The sequence below is a fragment of the Muscardinus avellanarius genome (assembly GCF_963383645.1).
Source record: "Muscardinus avellanarius genome assembly, chromosome: 13".
Lineage (NCBI taxonomy): Eukaryota > Metazoa > Chordata > Mammalia > Rodentia > Gliridae > Muscardinus > Muscardinus avellanarius.
This window is the reverse complement of record NC_137799.1, coordinates 81,058,287-81,073,556: the sequence shown is the minus strand read 5'-3', so window position 1 is coordinate 81,073,556 and position 15,270 is coordinate 81,058,287. Positions and strand designations below refer to the sequence as shown.

General features: G+C 43.5%; 1 protein-coding gene across 1 annotated transcript; it reads left to right on the top strand.

Moving 5' to 3' along the window:
• The first annotated feature begins 570 nt into the window (after window positions 1–570).
• Window positions 571–1,625, top strand: LOC308272352 (heterogeneous nuclear ribonucleoprotein A1). The gene has a single exon (XM_080709120.1). It carries the CDS (start codon window positions 625–627, stop codon window positions 1,585–1,587), a length of 963 nt encoding a protein of 320 aa, XP_080565246.1. The 5' UTR covers window positions 571–624; the 3' UTR covers window positions 1,588–1,625.
• The last annotated feature ends 13,645 nt before the right edge of the window (window positions 1,626–15,270 follow it).

Here is a 15,270-nt window from a genome sequence, read left to right as displayed (position 1 = left end):
AGGGTGGCTGGTGTGTGTTCTTTCACACTCTCACAGGGTCTCAGCTCAGTGCTGCTTTGGAGGGTGGACGCCCACATAAGCCCACAAGAGAATCTGCCATTTCTCTGTCAGATTCTTTGTCAGTATCAGTTAAACACTGCTTCTCTGTTTTCATTCCCTTTTTTGATACCGATAGTCAAACAAGAAATCTATTTATTTATTTATTTATTTATCTATTTGGTGGTACTGGGGTTCCTGGAAACCCTTCTACCTCTGGGCTACACTCCCAGACCTATTTTTATTTATTTATTATTATTTATTATTATTATTATTATTTTTTTTTTTTTTTTTTTGGTGGTACTGGGGTAGAACCCAGGGGCTTTTCTACCACCCAGCTACACTCCCAGACCTATTTTATATTTTATTTGGAAACAGGGTCTCTCTAAGTTGCTGAGAGCCTCACTAAGTAACTGAGGCTGGCTTCGAACCTGCGCGATCCTCCTGTCTCAGCCTCCCAAGGTCAGGGATTACAAGCGTGCACCACCACGCCCGGCTCTATTTTAATATATTTTTTGAAAACAGGGACTTTCTGCCCGTGGACGTCGCCGAGGAAGCATCGTTAAAACCTCTCTTCCCGTTGCCGTCATGTCTAAGTCAGAGTCTCCTAAGGAGCCCGAACAGCTGCGGAAGCTCTTCATCGGAGGGCTGAGCTTTGAAACAACTGATGAGAGTCTGAGAAGCCATTTTGAGCAATGGGGAACACTCACGGACTGTGTGGTAATGAGAGATCCAAACACCAAACGCTCCAGGGGCTTTGGGTTTGTCACTTACGCTACCGTGGAGGAGGTGGATGCAGCCATGAATGCCAGACCACATAAAGTAGATGGAAGAGTTGTGGAACCGAAGAGAGCAGTCTCGAGAGAAGATTCTCAAAGACCAGGGGCCCACTTGACTGTGAAAAAGATCTTCGTTGGTGGCATCAAGGAAGACACCGAAGAGCATCACTTACGAGATTATTTTGAACAGTATGGAAAAATTGAAGTGATTGAGATAATGACTGACCGAGGCAGTGGAAAAAAGAGGGGCTTTGCTTTTGTAACTTTTGATGACCATGATTCTGTGGATAAGATTGTCATTCAGAAATACCATACTGTGAATGGCCACAACTGTGAAGTGAGGAAAGCCCTGTCAAAGCAAGAGATGGCTAGTGCTTCTTCTAGCCAAAGAGGTCGAAGTGGTTCTGGAAACTTTGGTGGTGGTCGTGGAGGTGGTTTTGGTGGCAATGACAATTTTGGTCGAGGAGGAAACTTCAGTGGTCGTGGTGGCTTTGGTGGCAGCCGTGGTGGTGGAGGATACGGTGGCAGCGGCGATGGCTACAATGGTTTCGGTAATGATGGAAGCAATTTTGGAGGTGGCGGAAGCTACAATGATTTTGGCAATTACAACAATCAATCTTCAAATTTTGGACCCATGAAGGGAGGAAACTTTGGAGGCAGAAGCTCAGGCCCCTATGGTGGTGGAGGCCAATATTTTGCCAAACCACGAAACCAAGGTGGCTATGGTGGTTCCAGCAGCAGCAGTAGCTATGGCAGTGGCAGAAGGTTTTAATTACTGCCAGGAAACAAAGCTTAGCAGGAGAGGAGAGCCAGAGAAGTGACAGGGAAGCTACAGGTTACAACAGATTTGTGAACTCAGCCAAGCACAGTGGTGGCAGGGCCTAGCTGCTACAAAGAAGACATGGTTTAGACAATACTCATGTGTATGGGCAAAAAAAACTCGAGGACTGTATTTGTGACTAATTGTATAACAGGTTATTTTAGTTTCTGTTCTGTGGAAAGTGTAAAGCATTCCAACAAAAGGGTTTTAATGTAGACTTTTTTTTTGCACCCGTGCTGTTGATTGCTAAATGTAATAGTCTGATCATGACGCTGAATAAATGTGTCTTTTTAAAAAAAAAAAAAAAAAAAAAAAAAGAAAACAGGGTCTTTTAAGCCAGCGAGGCTGGCTTCAAACCTGCACGATCCTCCTGTCTTCACCTCCCAAGTGCGGGGATTACAAGCGTGCGTTATCACTCCCGGTGAAATCTAGTTATTTAAAAACAAATGTTTGCATTTTATTTTTTGCATGAAATGTTGTTACTGAACATGATCAACTTATTTGGTATAATGCTTCCTACATGCTCCAAGAACACATCTACCACCAAACTTGGGTCCCTTCCTAATGGACCAAATTTAGCACACAGGACATTTTTTGAAATAGAAATAATCTGTGGAAGCCAGGCGTGGTGGCGCACACTTGTAATCCCAGCATTTGGGGGGCTGAGACAGGAGGATCATGGTTTGAGGACAGCCTCAGCTCCTACTCAGTGAGGCCCTTTGCAAATCAGTGAGACCCTGTTTCCAAATCAAGAATAAAAAATAGGACTGGGGGTATAGCTTGGAGGTAGAATGCCCCTGGGTTTCAACCCCAGTACCACACACACACACAAAAGAAATAATCTGTGGATATGAAATAAAATTATATAAGGTTTCACATGTATATATATCCTGTATTTGAGCCAGGTACAGTGGTGCATGCCATAATCCCAGCCACTTAGGAGGCTGAGACATGAAGATCACAAGTTCAAGGCCAGCCTAAATAAACCTAGTTGAGACTCTGTCTTGAAACAAACAATCAAAGGGCTGAGGATGTAGCTAAGTGGTAGAAAGTCCCTGGGTTCAATACCCAGGATGGGAAGGAAGGGAAGGACCCGTTATTTGTAACCAGGCTTCATATTCTCAAAGAACTTTTAAGTTCTGTGACCTAAAGTCATCAACATAAAATTATTAGGCTGTCTGTAATTGACTTTAAAAATACTTCAGCAGGGGTCTGGGAGCTTAACTCAGTGGTAAAAAGTCTGCCTGGCAAGCATGAGTCCTGGGTTCAATCCCAGTGCTAAAAAAACAAACAAAAAACCCCCAAACCCCAAAACCCAAATAACAGAAAAACACCATTTGGCATCATACACAGTAAGACACACTGTGGGGGGGGCCCTCATCGCCACTCTGCAGGTTGTGGAGGTCAAAAGCCTTAGACAGGAACACGCTCCTGGAATAGCAACACTCCTACAGCTGCTGTGCCTACTCAGGGCCTTTTAATTAAGAACCAGAGGTTTTGCTCATTGGCATTTAGAATCAGAACTGGCTCCTCTGAAGGATCAGAACTGGTTCTCTCAGGAAGTCCACGACATTGTTGGGCACTGTCTCTGTTGGAGGGTTGCTGATATTTTAGAGCCACGTCTACATTTACATCAAAAAGACAAGCAAGCCTGGCACGGACAGTGCCCTAGGCACATTCTTGTGTCCAGCGGCTAATTCCAGAAAATTACCTGCCTTCAGCTCCAGGGCCGGCTGAGTCCTGCTGCTAGAACACTGATCTGGGCCTCAAGAGGTGGTCATGGGACAGGTGATTTCTTTTTGGGTACTGGGGATTGAACCAGGTGCATTCTATCTCCAAACCACACTCTCAGCCCTTTTCATTTTTTATTTGGAAACAAGGTCTTACTAAGTTGCTGAGGCTAGCCTTGAACCTGCGATCCTCTTGTCTCAGCTTCCTAAATACTGGGATTACAGGTGTGGGCCATGACTGGCAACTCTTTATAGGAGCCCCCAAATATGGCAGAGTACATCTGAGACTTGTTTTTTATTGGTCTCCTTCACCTACTGGGGCATATCTGCCCTGAGAACTGGAGCTCTCACCAATTTCCTTTGCAAAAGAACTAAAACCGGCTTAGGCTGGTTCACAACAAGAGCTTGGAGGATAATAGCACTGGAAACAGCTTGCCAGGAAAATAGAAACCACATGGCCAGGTTTAAATCACTTAAAACACCGCGTGCCCAAGACAAGACTTCTGGATGTCCCATAGATGAAGCAGTTTAATGGAAGGGTTTATGTATAAAAACAGGAGGATCACACAGGTTTAAAGCCATCCATGCTGGCCTAAGAGAACCTGTTTCCAAATAAAAGTATAAAAAAAGGTCTGGGAGTGTAGCCCAGAAGGGTTTCCAGGAACCCCAGTACCACCAAAACAACAACAACAAAAAAAAACACCCAAATATCAAGATTTAGGTAGCAGGCACAAGAGTGCGTTACAGTAATTAAACTAATAGGTCATATTTCATCCTTCCCCCGTCTTTGTATATTATAATACACATAATTGATTAGTAGAGTAGTATGTGCGGATAATTTTTAAAATAAACATATTAAGGTCACTTAAAGCTTTTTCTCTTAGGACCTGTATTAAAAGACTCTGCAAACCTATCATTTAAATACTTTCAATCAAAACCATGCCTGGGCCTCCCAAGCGTGGGGATTACAAGCGTGCGCCACCACGCCCAGCTCTTATTTGGGTGTTTTTTGTTTGAGACAGGGTCTCACTATACTGCCCTGAGTGGCCTTAAACTCCTAGGCTCAAGCAATCCTCCTGCCTTGGCCTCCTGAGTATTTAATACTTACTTTTTAATATATCCACCAATCATAAAGATTCTTTTGGTGAAATTTGGCTGTTAAGTTTCAATTAATTGTTAGGGCTAATGAAAAAAACAGCAGGTGTCACAAATTTAACAAATGAATTAAAAACTCATTGCTATTTCTCTCCTGGGTTCCATGTCCAGTACCAAAAAAAAAAAAAAAAAAAAAAAGATTTTAAAAGTAGTTAATTGATCAAGAGGAAGGCCACATTTCAGTACACTGCTCAGGCCTAAGCAGCTGAGAGAGATTGATATTTTTTGTTGTTTTTGTTACTGGGTATTGAACCCAGTAACATTCTACCTACGAGCTACACCCTCAGGCGTTTTTATATTTTGAAACAGGGTCTAAGTTGCTAGGGGCTAGCCTTGAACCTGCAATCCTCCTACCTCAGTCTCCCAAGGCTTTGGGATTATAGGTGTGCTCTACCACACCCAGCCAGATGTTTGGATTTAAAGCTTTTGTGTTTTTAAAAGTAAACTATTCAAGGACACTTTGTAACTCGTAATTTGCAACACTTCACCATATGTTTAACAGCCAGGTGAGCAGAGCCCCACCTGAGAGAGCAAGAAACCAACAGGTGGCTCCTTCTCTACCTTAGGAAACCACACACACGCGACAGGACACAAAACTACCAGAGGCACGGTGACAATCCAGGCTCATATTAAATATTAAAACCCATCATGCCTATATTCCCAGCGTCTCAGGAAACAGGCACGAAGATCCCAAGTTTGAGACCAGCCTAGGAAACATAGCAAGACCTAAGGTCAAGATAGAAAAGAGGGATGGTGGCAGCTGCAGGTAGATGGCTCCTGCTGCGGCTCTCCTCCCAGGGCGGCTGCGGGCTGCTGACAGCCAGCTGCTTCCCGGGGTGTCAGCTGCCACGGAGCGGCAGCAGCACCGGACGGATGAGAGCCTAGAACCTTGAGCATGCTAGGCAAGTGTTCTACCACTGAGCAATCAAGTACAGGTGCATTAAAAATATTGTATAATGTTGAGGTGCACTTGTATTCTGTGAGTTCCCGTCTCTCGGCCAGTGCCACTGGATGGCCTCCGCAAACTGTGATACAGCTGCCACCAGCATCTTTTCTGCCACAAAGGAACTGAGCATGATGGTGGAGTCACTTCCTGGAGCCTACGGACCGGAGGTCACAGCAGAAGCTTATAACCCTCCCAACGCCTGGTCACAAAGGAATTTCTGCCTTCCTTGGATCGTAAGACCCTTCCAAATGCTTAGGGACCATCTGTGGAACAGCTGGCACAGTATATGAAAACTTGAAAGTACACTGTAGGATTGTACAGGCTCTACTCTTATACTACACGTATGGTGAAGTTTTTCACAATCGGCTACCATCCCAATGTGGATACCAGGGTAACATCTGCATGGACATATTGAAGGACAAGTGGTCAGCCGTGTACGATGTTAGAACCATCATGCTTTTCATCCAGAGCTTGTTGGGAGAAGTCATTATCCTTAGACCTTTCTAACACATAATGCTGCTGAGTTCTGGAGAACCCATACAGCTGTTAAGTACTTGCAAGAAACTTAGAGAAGATCTCTAGGCAAGACCAAATGATGTCATTTTTTAATTTTTATCCCTAGGTGGTGTGTTTTCCTTGACTTCTGTGTACAGCTGTATCTTTAGGTAGTGCATTTTTGTGGTGTTAGTTTTGTATGCTTTATTATTTTTTAATTATTATTATTATTTTTTTTTGGTGGTACTGGGGATGGAACCCTTCTAGCTCCACGCTACACTCCCAGACCTATTTTATATTTTTTTATTTGGAAACAGGGTCTCTTAAGCCAGCGCGACTGCCTTCAAACCTGCGTGATCCTCCTGTCTCTGCCTCCCAAGCGCGGGGATTACAAGCGTGCGCCACCACACCTGGCTTAGTTTTGTATGTTTTAAATTAAGTCTCTAGTAGAGACTCTATGATGTATACAAAATACATTTTGGTTGTATTTGGTAAAAAATGTGTAAAGTTACTTTCAGGCTGTGAGTATAAGGTATATATGAAACATAAATGAATTTCATGTTAAAACTCAGGTCCTGTCTCTAAGGTATTTCTATATATATGTATATGTATTCCCAAAATACCAATAATATAAAATATATATATATCCCAAAATCTGAAAATGTCAACATCTAAAACAGTTCTGGTCTCAGGTATATTGGATAAGGAATATTCAACCTATATTATACTTAAAAACATTGATTCCTCATTCAATTTAAGTGAATTTATAGTTTCCAGTCTTTTGCTATTTGCATTGCTAGGGTGAGTAACCTTGTGCATTCATCACTGCTCATACATGAATTTATAGAAAATGTTCATAAATGTAGAAGTTAGGAAAATTACTGTTTATATCTTTGCCAACATATTATATTATCATTTGGATCTTTGATGAAAATAGTATCTCAATATAAATTAAATTTGTATTTTTCAAAAAAAAGATAGAAAAATTAAAAAGCACTGAGAGGCCGAGTGTGGTGGAACACACCTGTAACCCCAGTATTTGATAGGCAGACACAGGAGGATCACAGGTTCACCGCCAGCCTCAGCTACTTAGCGAGGTCCTCAGCAACTTACTGAGCCCCTGTTTCAAAATAAAGAATAAAAAAACAGGGCTGGGGTATAACTCAGATAGAATGCCCCTGGGTTCCATCCCCAATACCACAAAAAAACAAAACAAAATGCTGGAAATGTAGCTCATTGGTGGAGGACTTGATTAGCATGCATGAGACCCTGTGTTCAATCCCCCAGAACTGCCAAGAGTATAATGTGTGTGTGTGTGTGTGTGTGTGTGTGTGTGTGTGTGTGTGTGTGTGAGAGAGAGAGAGAGAGAGAGAGAGAGAGAGAGAGAGACAGACAGACAGACAGACAGACAGACAGACAGAGACAGACTGGGGATTCTAACTTCGAGCTATACTCCCAGCCCAATTTTATTTCTTATTTGTAAACAGGTTGCTGAGAGTTCTTGCTGAGGGTGTCTTCAAACCCGCGATCCTCCTGTCTCAGCCTAAGTACTGGAAATATAGGCATGTGCCACCATCCTCGGCTTAAAAAAAAATCTGATTAAAAAAAGCATATAGCCGGGCGTGGTGGCGCATGCTTGTAATCCCCGCACTTGGGAGGTGGAGACAGGAGGATCACGCAGTTTTCGAAGCCAGCCATGCTGGCTTAAGAGACCCTGTTTCCAAATTTAAAAAAAGTAAAAGGGTTTCCAGGAACCCCAGTACCACCAAAAAAAAAAAGTGTATAAAGTTAGGAAAAGAAATTTCTCTTTTTTTTTTTTGTGGGTATGGGAATGCAACCCAGAGGCATTTGACCTCCGAGCTATAGCCCCTGCCCTGATTTTTATTCTTTATTTTGAAACCGGGTCTCACTGACTTGCAAAGGGTCTCACTAAGTAACTGAGGCTGTCCACAAACCACAATCCTCCGGTCTCAGCCTCCCAAATACTGGAATTAGCGCTACCATGCCCAGCAAAATTATTACTTTCTATCAGCATGCCAAAAGACTGTCATTTGGATGCTAAGATGACAGGCTCACACAGTCTCAACCTCATTTTCTGTCCTATACAATTGACAAATATAGTCCAGGCAACTGGGGCTAGAGCTCAGCACCACAGAATGGCTTTTGCTAACCAAGCCCATACCCTAGGGGAGTGGCTCTCACTACTGCTACCCTGGGATCACAGGGCATTTCCCCAAATATACCCGTAACTGAGTCTCCATGCCAGACATTTGATGGAATTGGTCTGGAGTTTGACCTGGTCATCAGGACTTTTTAAAGCTCTCTAGGTGTACGTGCTGAAGACCATCACCCAATCTGTGTACCTGTATGGTGAGGAGGGTCTGAGAAGGCCCTTCCCCTCCAGGAGCCTCACCCCTGGTGGTGTCAAGTCCATCTGAAGACTGGGCTGGGTTGAGCTTATCCGCCTTTGTCATCAAGGGCAGGTCAAAGGCAGGTGGCTGAGCTGTAAAGTGATACGGCAGGAACTTAGGTGCAGATGAGTAAGTGACAGAAGCTCCTCTGAAACGTCACATACTGCCTGGCCCCAGTTATCTGACCTTCTGAACAAGGCACATCTAAGGAGGCAGTAAAAGAGGATACACAGGTGAAACACAGAGTCTGGGTGCAGTGAGAATCCACTCCGCGGATCCTACAATAGGTTGCACCAAATGTGCCTCCCAACTAGGGGTACTGGTAACAGGGAGTGTGTGTACATGGGCAGGCAGGGGCACATGGGAAATCTCTACCTTCTCCTCAATTTTGCTATGAATCTAAAATTCTCTAAAGAATAAGCCTACTTTAAATGCGTGCGCGCGCGCGCGCACACACACACACACACACACACACGCAGTGTTTAGGCCCAAGATTAATGGTAATTGACATCATTCATAACACTTTCCATGGGGCCTGTTGTGAAACCTGGCATTAGAAAATGCTCAATTGGGCTAGGGATACAGGTCAGTGGTAGGGAGTTTGCCTACCCTGTGCAAGGCCCTGGGTGCAACTCCCAGCACTGTAAAAATAACAAAATTTAAAAGAAAAAACATTTAACACTGGTTGGAAGCCAGGCATAGTGGCACATGCCTGTAATCCCTGTACTTGGGAGGCTAAGACAGGAGGATCACAGGTTCAAGGCCAGCTTCAGCAATTTAGCAACGCCCCCAGCAACTTCATGAAGCCAATTTTTTAAAACAAAAAGTAAAACAGGCCTGGGCGTGTAGTTCAGAGGTAGAATGCACCTGGGTTCAATCCCCAGCAACACACACACGTACACTAGTTGAAGAAATCTGACTTCACACACAAATACAGCAAACTCAGCAGTGGATTTTTCTCCTCCATTATAGAAAAGTCCTTACAGTCCTGCTTCCCAGACCTAAGGCATCTTTATCTATCTTTTCTCTCCCTCCTCCCTTCACAGACAATCCCCCACCTATGTGCTTATCTTCTCTGCCATTGGTATGCTCATTTATTTCTCTCCTGCATCTGTAGCCTTTTGCTCTACCAGAACTCCCCCACAGCAACAGACTTTGAGCAAGTATCTCCCATCTCCATTTGAGAAAATAGTACAAATTAAACAAAACCTCACAGACCTCTGATCTCCGTCCTCCCCTGCATGGACATTTGACTCCTTAGTAGCTTTAACTGGCTTCTTCTCTATCAAAGAGAATGATGGAACGCTGTGGGGCCCCGTCTTTGGACACTCATTTTGTATGCAATGACTATTTTCAAGCCACAGCTCCAGACATGTATCTCCATCCCAGATCTCTTTCTGGAGTTCCAGTTGCCCACTCCTCATCTCCTCTTGGATGTCTCACAAGCAAAACACCCACCGTGGAATCCCCTCCCTCTCCCCCGGTGCCGACCCAGTCCTCCTCCGTGCTCTCGGATGCCATAAGTGCTTCCACCATCTCATCCCACTCATCTGTTTGTGCCAGAAACTTCTGACTCATCCTTCTTGCCTATCAACCACATCCAAATAATCACCACCTTCTTGCCGATTTTAACTACGAACTCAATCTGTCTCTTTATCAAATTCAAGTTTAATTCTTGCCGATTTTAACTAAATTCAATCTGTCTCTTTATCAAATTCAAGTTTAACCGACATCAGGACACGGTTCCTGAATGATGCAAAAGCCTGGCGGGCAGTGTTGGCTCAGCCCTGCTCTCACCACACCCGGCTGGCCACCTGGGCCGGCACCACGTGACTGGCTGAGGCCTTTGCCCTGGTCTAGCTGCGTCTAAATCCTATGTTTATTTAATTGATCCATCCAAAATGGAAGACTTTTATGTTTTGTACAAAGGTACCACCCATGCCAGCAGTACCTACCCCTCTGAACCACACTTTACACAGCAGCAGTGATCATGTTAAAAACTCAAGTCAAGCCAGGCGTGATGCACGCGTGTAATCCCAGTACTTGGGAGGTTGAGATAGGAGGATTGCAGGCTCGTGGCCACACTCAGCTACTTAGCGAGGTCCTCCACAAATTAATGAGACCTTGTTAAAAATAAAGAATAAAAAATAAGGACTGGGAGTATAGCTCAGAAGTAGAATGCCCCTGGGTTCAACCCCCAATAAACAAACAAAAACAAAATAAAAATAAATAAAAACTCAAGTCATCTCATCTCCCATTTGAAAACCTTAAGGTGGCACACAGCTGTAATCCCAGCACTTGGGAGGCTGAGACAGGAGGAAGACAGGTTGAGGCCAGCCTCAGCAACTCAGCAAGGCCCTATTTCAAAATAAAAAAGAGGCTGTAACATAGAGGTAGAATGCCCCCTGAGTTTAATCCCCAGTACCTACAAAATAAACTAATTAAAAATAAGCATGGCGTGGTGGCACACACTTGTAATCCCCACATTCTACAGGCTAAGACAGGAGGATCCCAGTTCAAGGACAGCTCAGCTACTTAGTGAGGCCCTTTGCAACTCAGTGAGACTCTGTTTCAAAATAAAGAATAAAAATTAGGGCTAGAGGTGTAGCTTGGAGGTAGAATGCCCCTGGGTTCCATTCCCAGTACTGGAAAGAAAGAAAAGAAAAGAAAGAAAAAAGATAAAAAAAGGAAAAAAAACTGTTAGTGGAGGAGGATTTCTTTATAACTTTACTGCACCAAATACCTGCAGATTCATGACTGGAAATAGGAAACTCCAGGTGTTTGGTGGCAACAGTACCACTTGGTATATTTTGGGTTTGCATTGTGATCAAAGCCCTCCTCGTAGCCTCAGACAGAGAGCTGCCAGGGCCAGCTGCATGGGTGTGTAAGCTGTGTGGCCACCAAGGCCCTATGCTGGGCTGCAGTCTTAGTTGTTGTTTTTGCAGGTCTGGGGGATGGAACCCAGGGGCATTCGACCTCCAAGCTATACCCCCTGCCCTATTTTTTATTCTTTATTTTGAAACAGGGTCTCACTAAGTTGCGGAGGGCCTCACTAAGCAGCTGAGGCTGTCTGCAAACTGCGATCCTTTGGTCTCAGCCTCCCAAATGCTGGGATTACAAGCATGCACCACCATGCCCGGCTGTTGTTGGTTTTTAACAACATAACCAGTCCTTAGTTTTACAAATTAGGTTGATTTCTGGAAGAGGCCAATCTCTAACACAACACTTATTTAAGAATGCATCTTTTGCCAGGCGTGGTGGCACACGCTTGTAATTCCAGCATTCAAGAGGCTAAGACAGGAGGATCACGATTCCCGACCAGCCTTAGCCCTCTGCAACTCAGTGAGACCCTGTTTCAAAATAAAGATTAAAAAAATAGGGCTGGGGGTGTGGCTCAGAGGTAGAATGTCCCTGGGTTCCATCCCCAGTACTGCAAAAAAAGAAAAGGAAAATAAAATACATCCTTCATAACAAAACAGTTTTTCTGCCTCTTTAGGCCTAAAAGAAGGCAGTTCAGTTTTGAGGAAATTTCTCTTTATCCTTCTTGGGATTGAGCCCAGGGTGTTCTACCTTGAAACTACACCCCCAGGCCTATTTTACGTTGAAACCAGTGTCCTGCTAAGTTACCCCCCACCCCCCTCAGGCCTGCGATCCTTCTGTCTAGGCCTCTCTGGTACTAGGATGACATATGTATCACCGCACCCTGCTCAAGACAGGTTTTCTTTTGATATATATATGTATCAACTAGCGCTCCCTTTCAAAAAGTGGGATTTCTCAGCCTACAGGAACTGTTAATTAAAAAGAGTTTAATTTTTCCTAAATGGATTTTACTTTAAACATGACTTACACACATTGCTTAGTTTTGATATTACAGATTGTGCTACTTTTTCCAAACCAACCAGCATGGTCAGTTGATATTTTATTTTATTGGGAAAAAAGAAAACTAGAATTCCTTTCTAGTTTGTAACATTTCAAGCTTTATGTAATTTAATAAATGCTTCGAACACTTGAAACTTTCTTGGAGAGAAAATTCAGCAAGAAACAGGACATTCACAGAGAACACTGGCTTAGTAATCTTTAGGATAAAAATGCTTTAAAATGTCAGATCTTGCCGGGCATGGTGGTGCACACTTGTAATCCCCGTGCTTGGGAGACAGAGACAGGAGGATCACACAGGTTTGAAGCCAGCCTTGCTGTCTTAAGAGACCCTGTTTCCAAATAAAAACATAAAATAGGTCTGGGAGTGTAGCCCGGAGGTAGAAGGGTTTCCAGGAACCCCAGTACCACCAAAAAATAAATAAATAAATGAATAAATAAATAAGTCAGATCTTTAAATTTACAAATAGCTTCTCCATTCATTGACAGTTTGAAGCTTATTGTATTTAGCCCATAGTTTAGGTCATAAATGTCTACATCATTTTAAGTACCAGTCTACTTTTTTTTTCCTTAACCAGGGGTGACACTGTTTCCCAGAAAATACTTGGGAGCTGGGCATGGTGGTTCACACTTGTAATACCAGTACTTGGGAATTTGAAACAGGAGGATTGCAGTTTAAGGCAAGCCTCAGCAACTCTATGTTTCAAATTAAAATGGCTTGGGGTTTAGCTCAAAGGTAGAACATTCCTGGGTTCAATCACGAGTATGTCATGCCCCCTCCAAAAAAAATACTTAGCAATGTATAAAGACATTCGGGGTTTTTATACTGGAGGAAGAATGCTACTGGCAGTTTAGCGGGCACAGGTTAGGGGTGCTGCTGGACACCCTACAATATACAGAACAATCCCCTACTGAAAAAAAGTAAATAAGATAAATAATCTGGCCAAAAATGTAAACAGTGCCAAAATTGTGAAACACTGTTCTAAACATACACAGAGCATTTTCTATAGACAAGGAAATATGACCACACTAAGCCATGCTTCCAGTCAAGGCCAAGAATAGAAAGGACCCCAAGAACACCATATACCTGTTTCTATGAACAGTCATTTGGGAGTCTCCTTCATAATACGAGGAGTTAGGCATTTGACATCCTGACCTAAAACCATGAGTATACTTCTCACTACAATGATTATTAAAAAGTGACAAGAATCTTCTATTGTCCCCATAAAAGACATTACTCAGTGCAGCTGAAAGACTGCACACTTCATAGAAAACAGCACTTGATACTGTACTAGTTTCTATTTCTTACCACTTCATTTCATGGAAAAAGTGCAAAAATAACTACAACATAATTCGGAAATTTCCATTCACTTGAGAAGGTAATCATTATGTATAAGCAGAAGCGATCACCTTCTGTTTATAGAAGATGCACAAACCAAATCTAATTTTTTGTTACTAAGGATTATTGAACCCAAGGCATTCAACCTTAGCCCTTTAAAAGAGAAAAGAAGAGAAAAATACTAAGTTATTGAGGGTCCCTCTAGGTTGTTGAGGCTGGCCTTGAACCTGTGATGCACCTACCTCGGCCTACGCCTACTTCAGCCTATGAAAAACTGGGATCTTAGGCATACACTACCATGTCTAGCTGATTTGCTGTGCTTTAAAAAAAAGAAAAGAAAAGAAAAAAAATGAACTAATATTTAAAATCAGCTTCCACATTAAAAAAAGAAAGCAAAAATATTTTAGCTACCTTTGGGGGGAAAAAAAGAGAGAAGATCTGGCCAAGTAGGACCAGAATTCCTGTATGGTTTGTGGATGGGAGTGGCCAATAGCCAACCAGATATAGCAGGTCCCCTGGCCCATTCAAGAACTCCTACGCATTACCTGTTCAGTCCTTGTAGGTAGGCAATTTCATGATCCCAGGTTTTTTTTGTTTTGTTTTGTTTTTTGCTTTGTTTCATTTTCGTACTGGGGATTGAATCCAGGGGCGTTCTACCTCCGAGCTACATGCCCAACCCAATTTTATTTTTATTTGGAAATAGCGCTTCAGTAGGTTGCTGAGACTGGCTTCGAACTGCAATCCTCCTGTCTCGGCTTCCCAAGTACTGGGATTACAGACATGCGCCACCACATCGGGCTCTGATCCCAGTTTTAAGGGAGAGTAAGCAACTGAACTATGAATGGAAGAGTAACTGCCTATGAGTGAAAGCACACACAGGTGTGTGCTATAATTAGTCAAAGATGGGATACAATTAGCAGGTGATGCAATCCGGTGCAAATCTGGGGTAGAAGATAAATAAGGAGGTCTTTACAAGGCCAGGTTGAAAGAAGTACAGAGGAGGTGACAGAATCTTCAAACCAGCACCTCAAAATCGGGACAAAAACCAATCTGTTTCATCTACCAACAAAACACCTTTTAAAGTAAATTCACAATATTGCATATTGTATTTTTAAAATATAGGACTTAGCCATTTTTAAGAAATCAAAATTTCCCCAAACTACCACTCTGAAAGCCTGCAAACAAAACAGTAAGAAAAGCAGGTATCCCTGCACACCGAGCTTTCCTTCCTGCTAGAACTGAAATCTGTTACCATCTCCTCCTGCAAAGGGGCCTGTCCAACTGCCTAAGCCCCAAGCAGGTAATTTACACTGATCTTGAAAGTCATTAACCCCTCCTCCGCCCTTCTACAAAACAAACCAGCCTTTCAGAACAGCTCTGAAAGGGGGGCAGCATGCCAGAGGAAGAGACCGCGTTTCTACTCTACCTCTCTCCAAAGTGAGGCCACAAAAAGTCCAGGCCACCCTCCTTCCTCACCGCACCCTCGCTTTCTCTAAACACCTCGGATCCTCTCACTTGCTCCTTCGCCCAGTATTTGTAAATGGGATGACTGTATTCCCTGTACGAAGAAGAGTTAAGACCGCACAGGGCGCGCGATCGCAGGTATCTACAGGATGCAGAGAGCCTGGACTTACCTCCAGCAGCGACCTCCGCGGTGGGTTCCGGGCGGTGGGAAGAGGGTTC

Excerpts from the sequence above, each read along its gene's own strand:
- LOC308272352 (XM_080709120.1), top strand. The coding sequence starts at position 625 with ATGTCTAAGTCAGAGTCTCCTAAGGAGCCCGAACAGCTGCGGAAGCTC.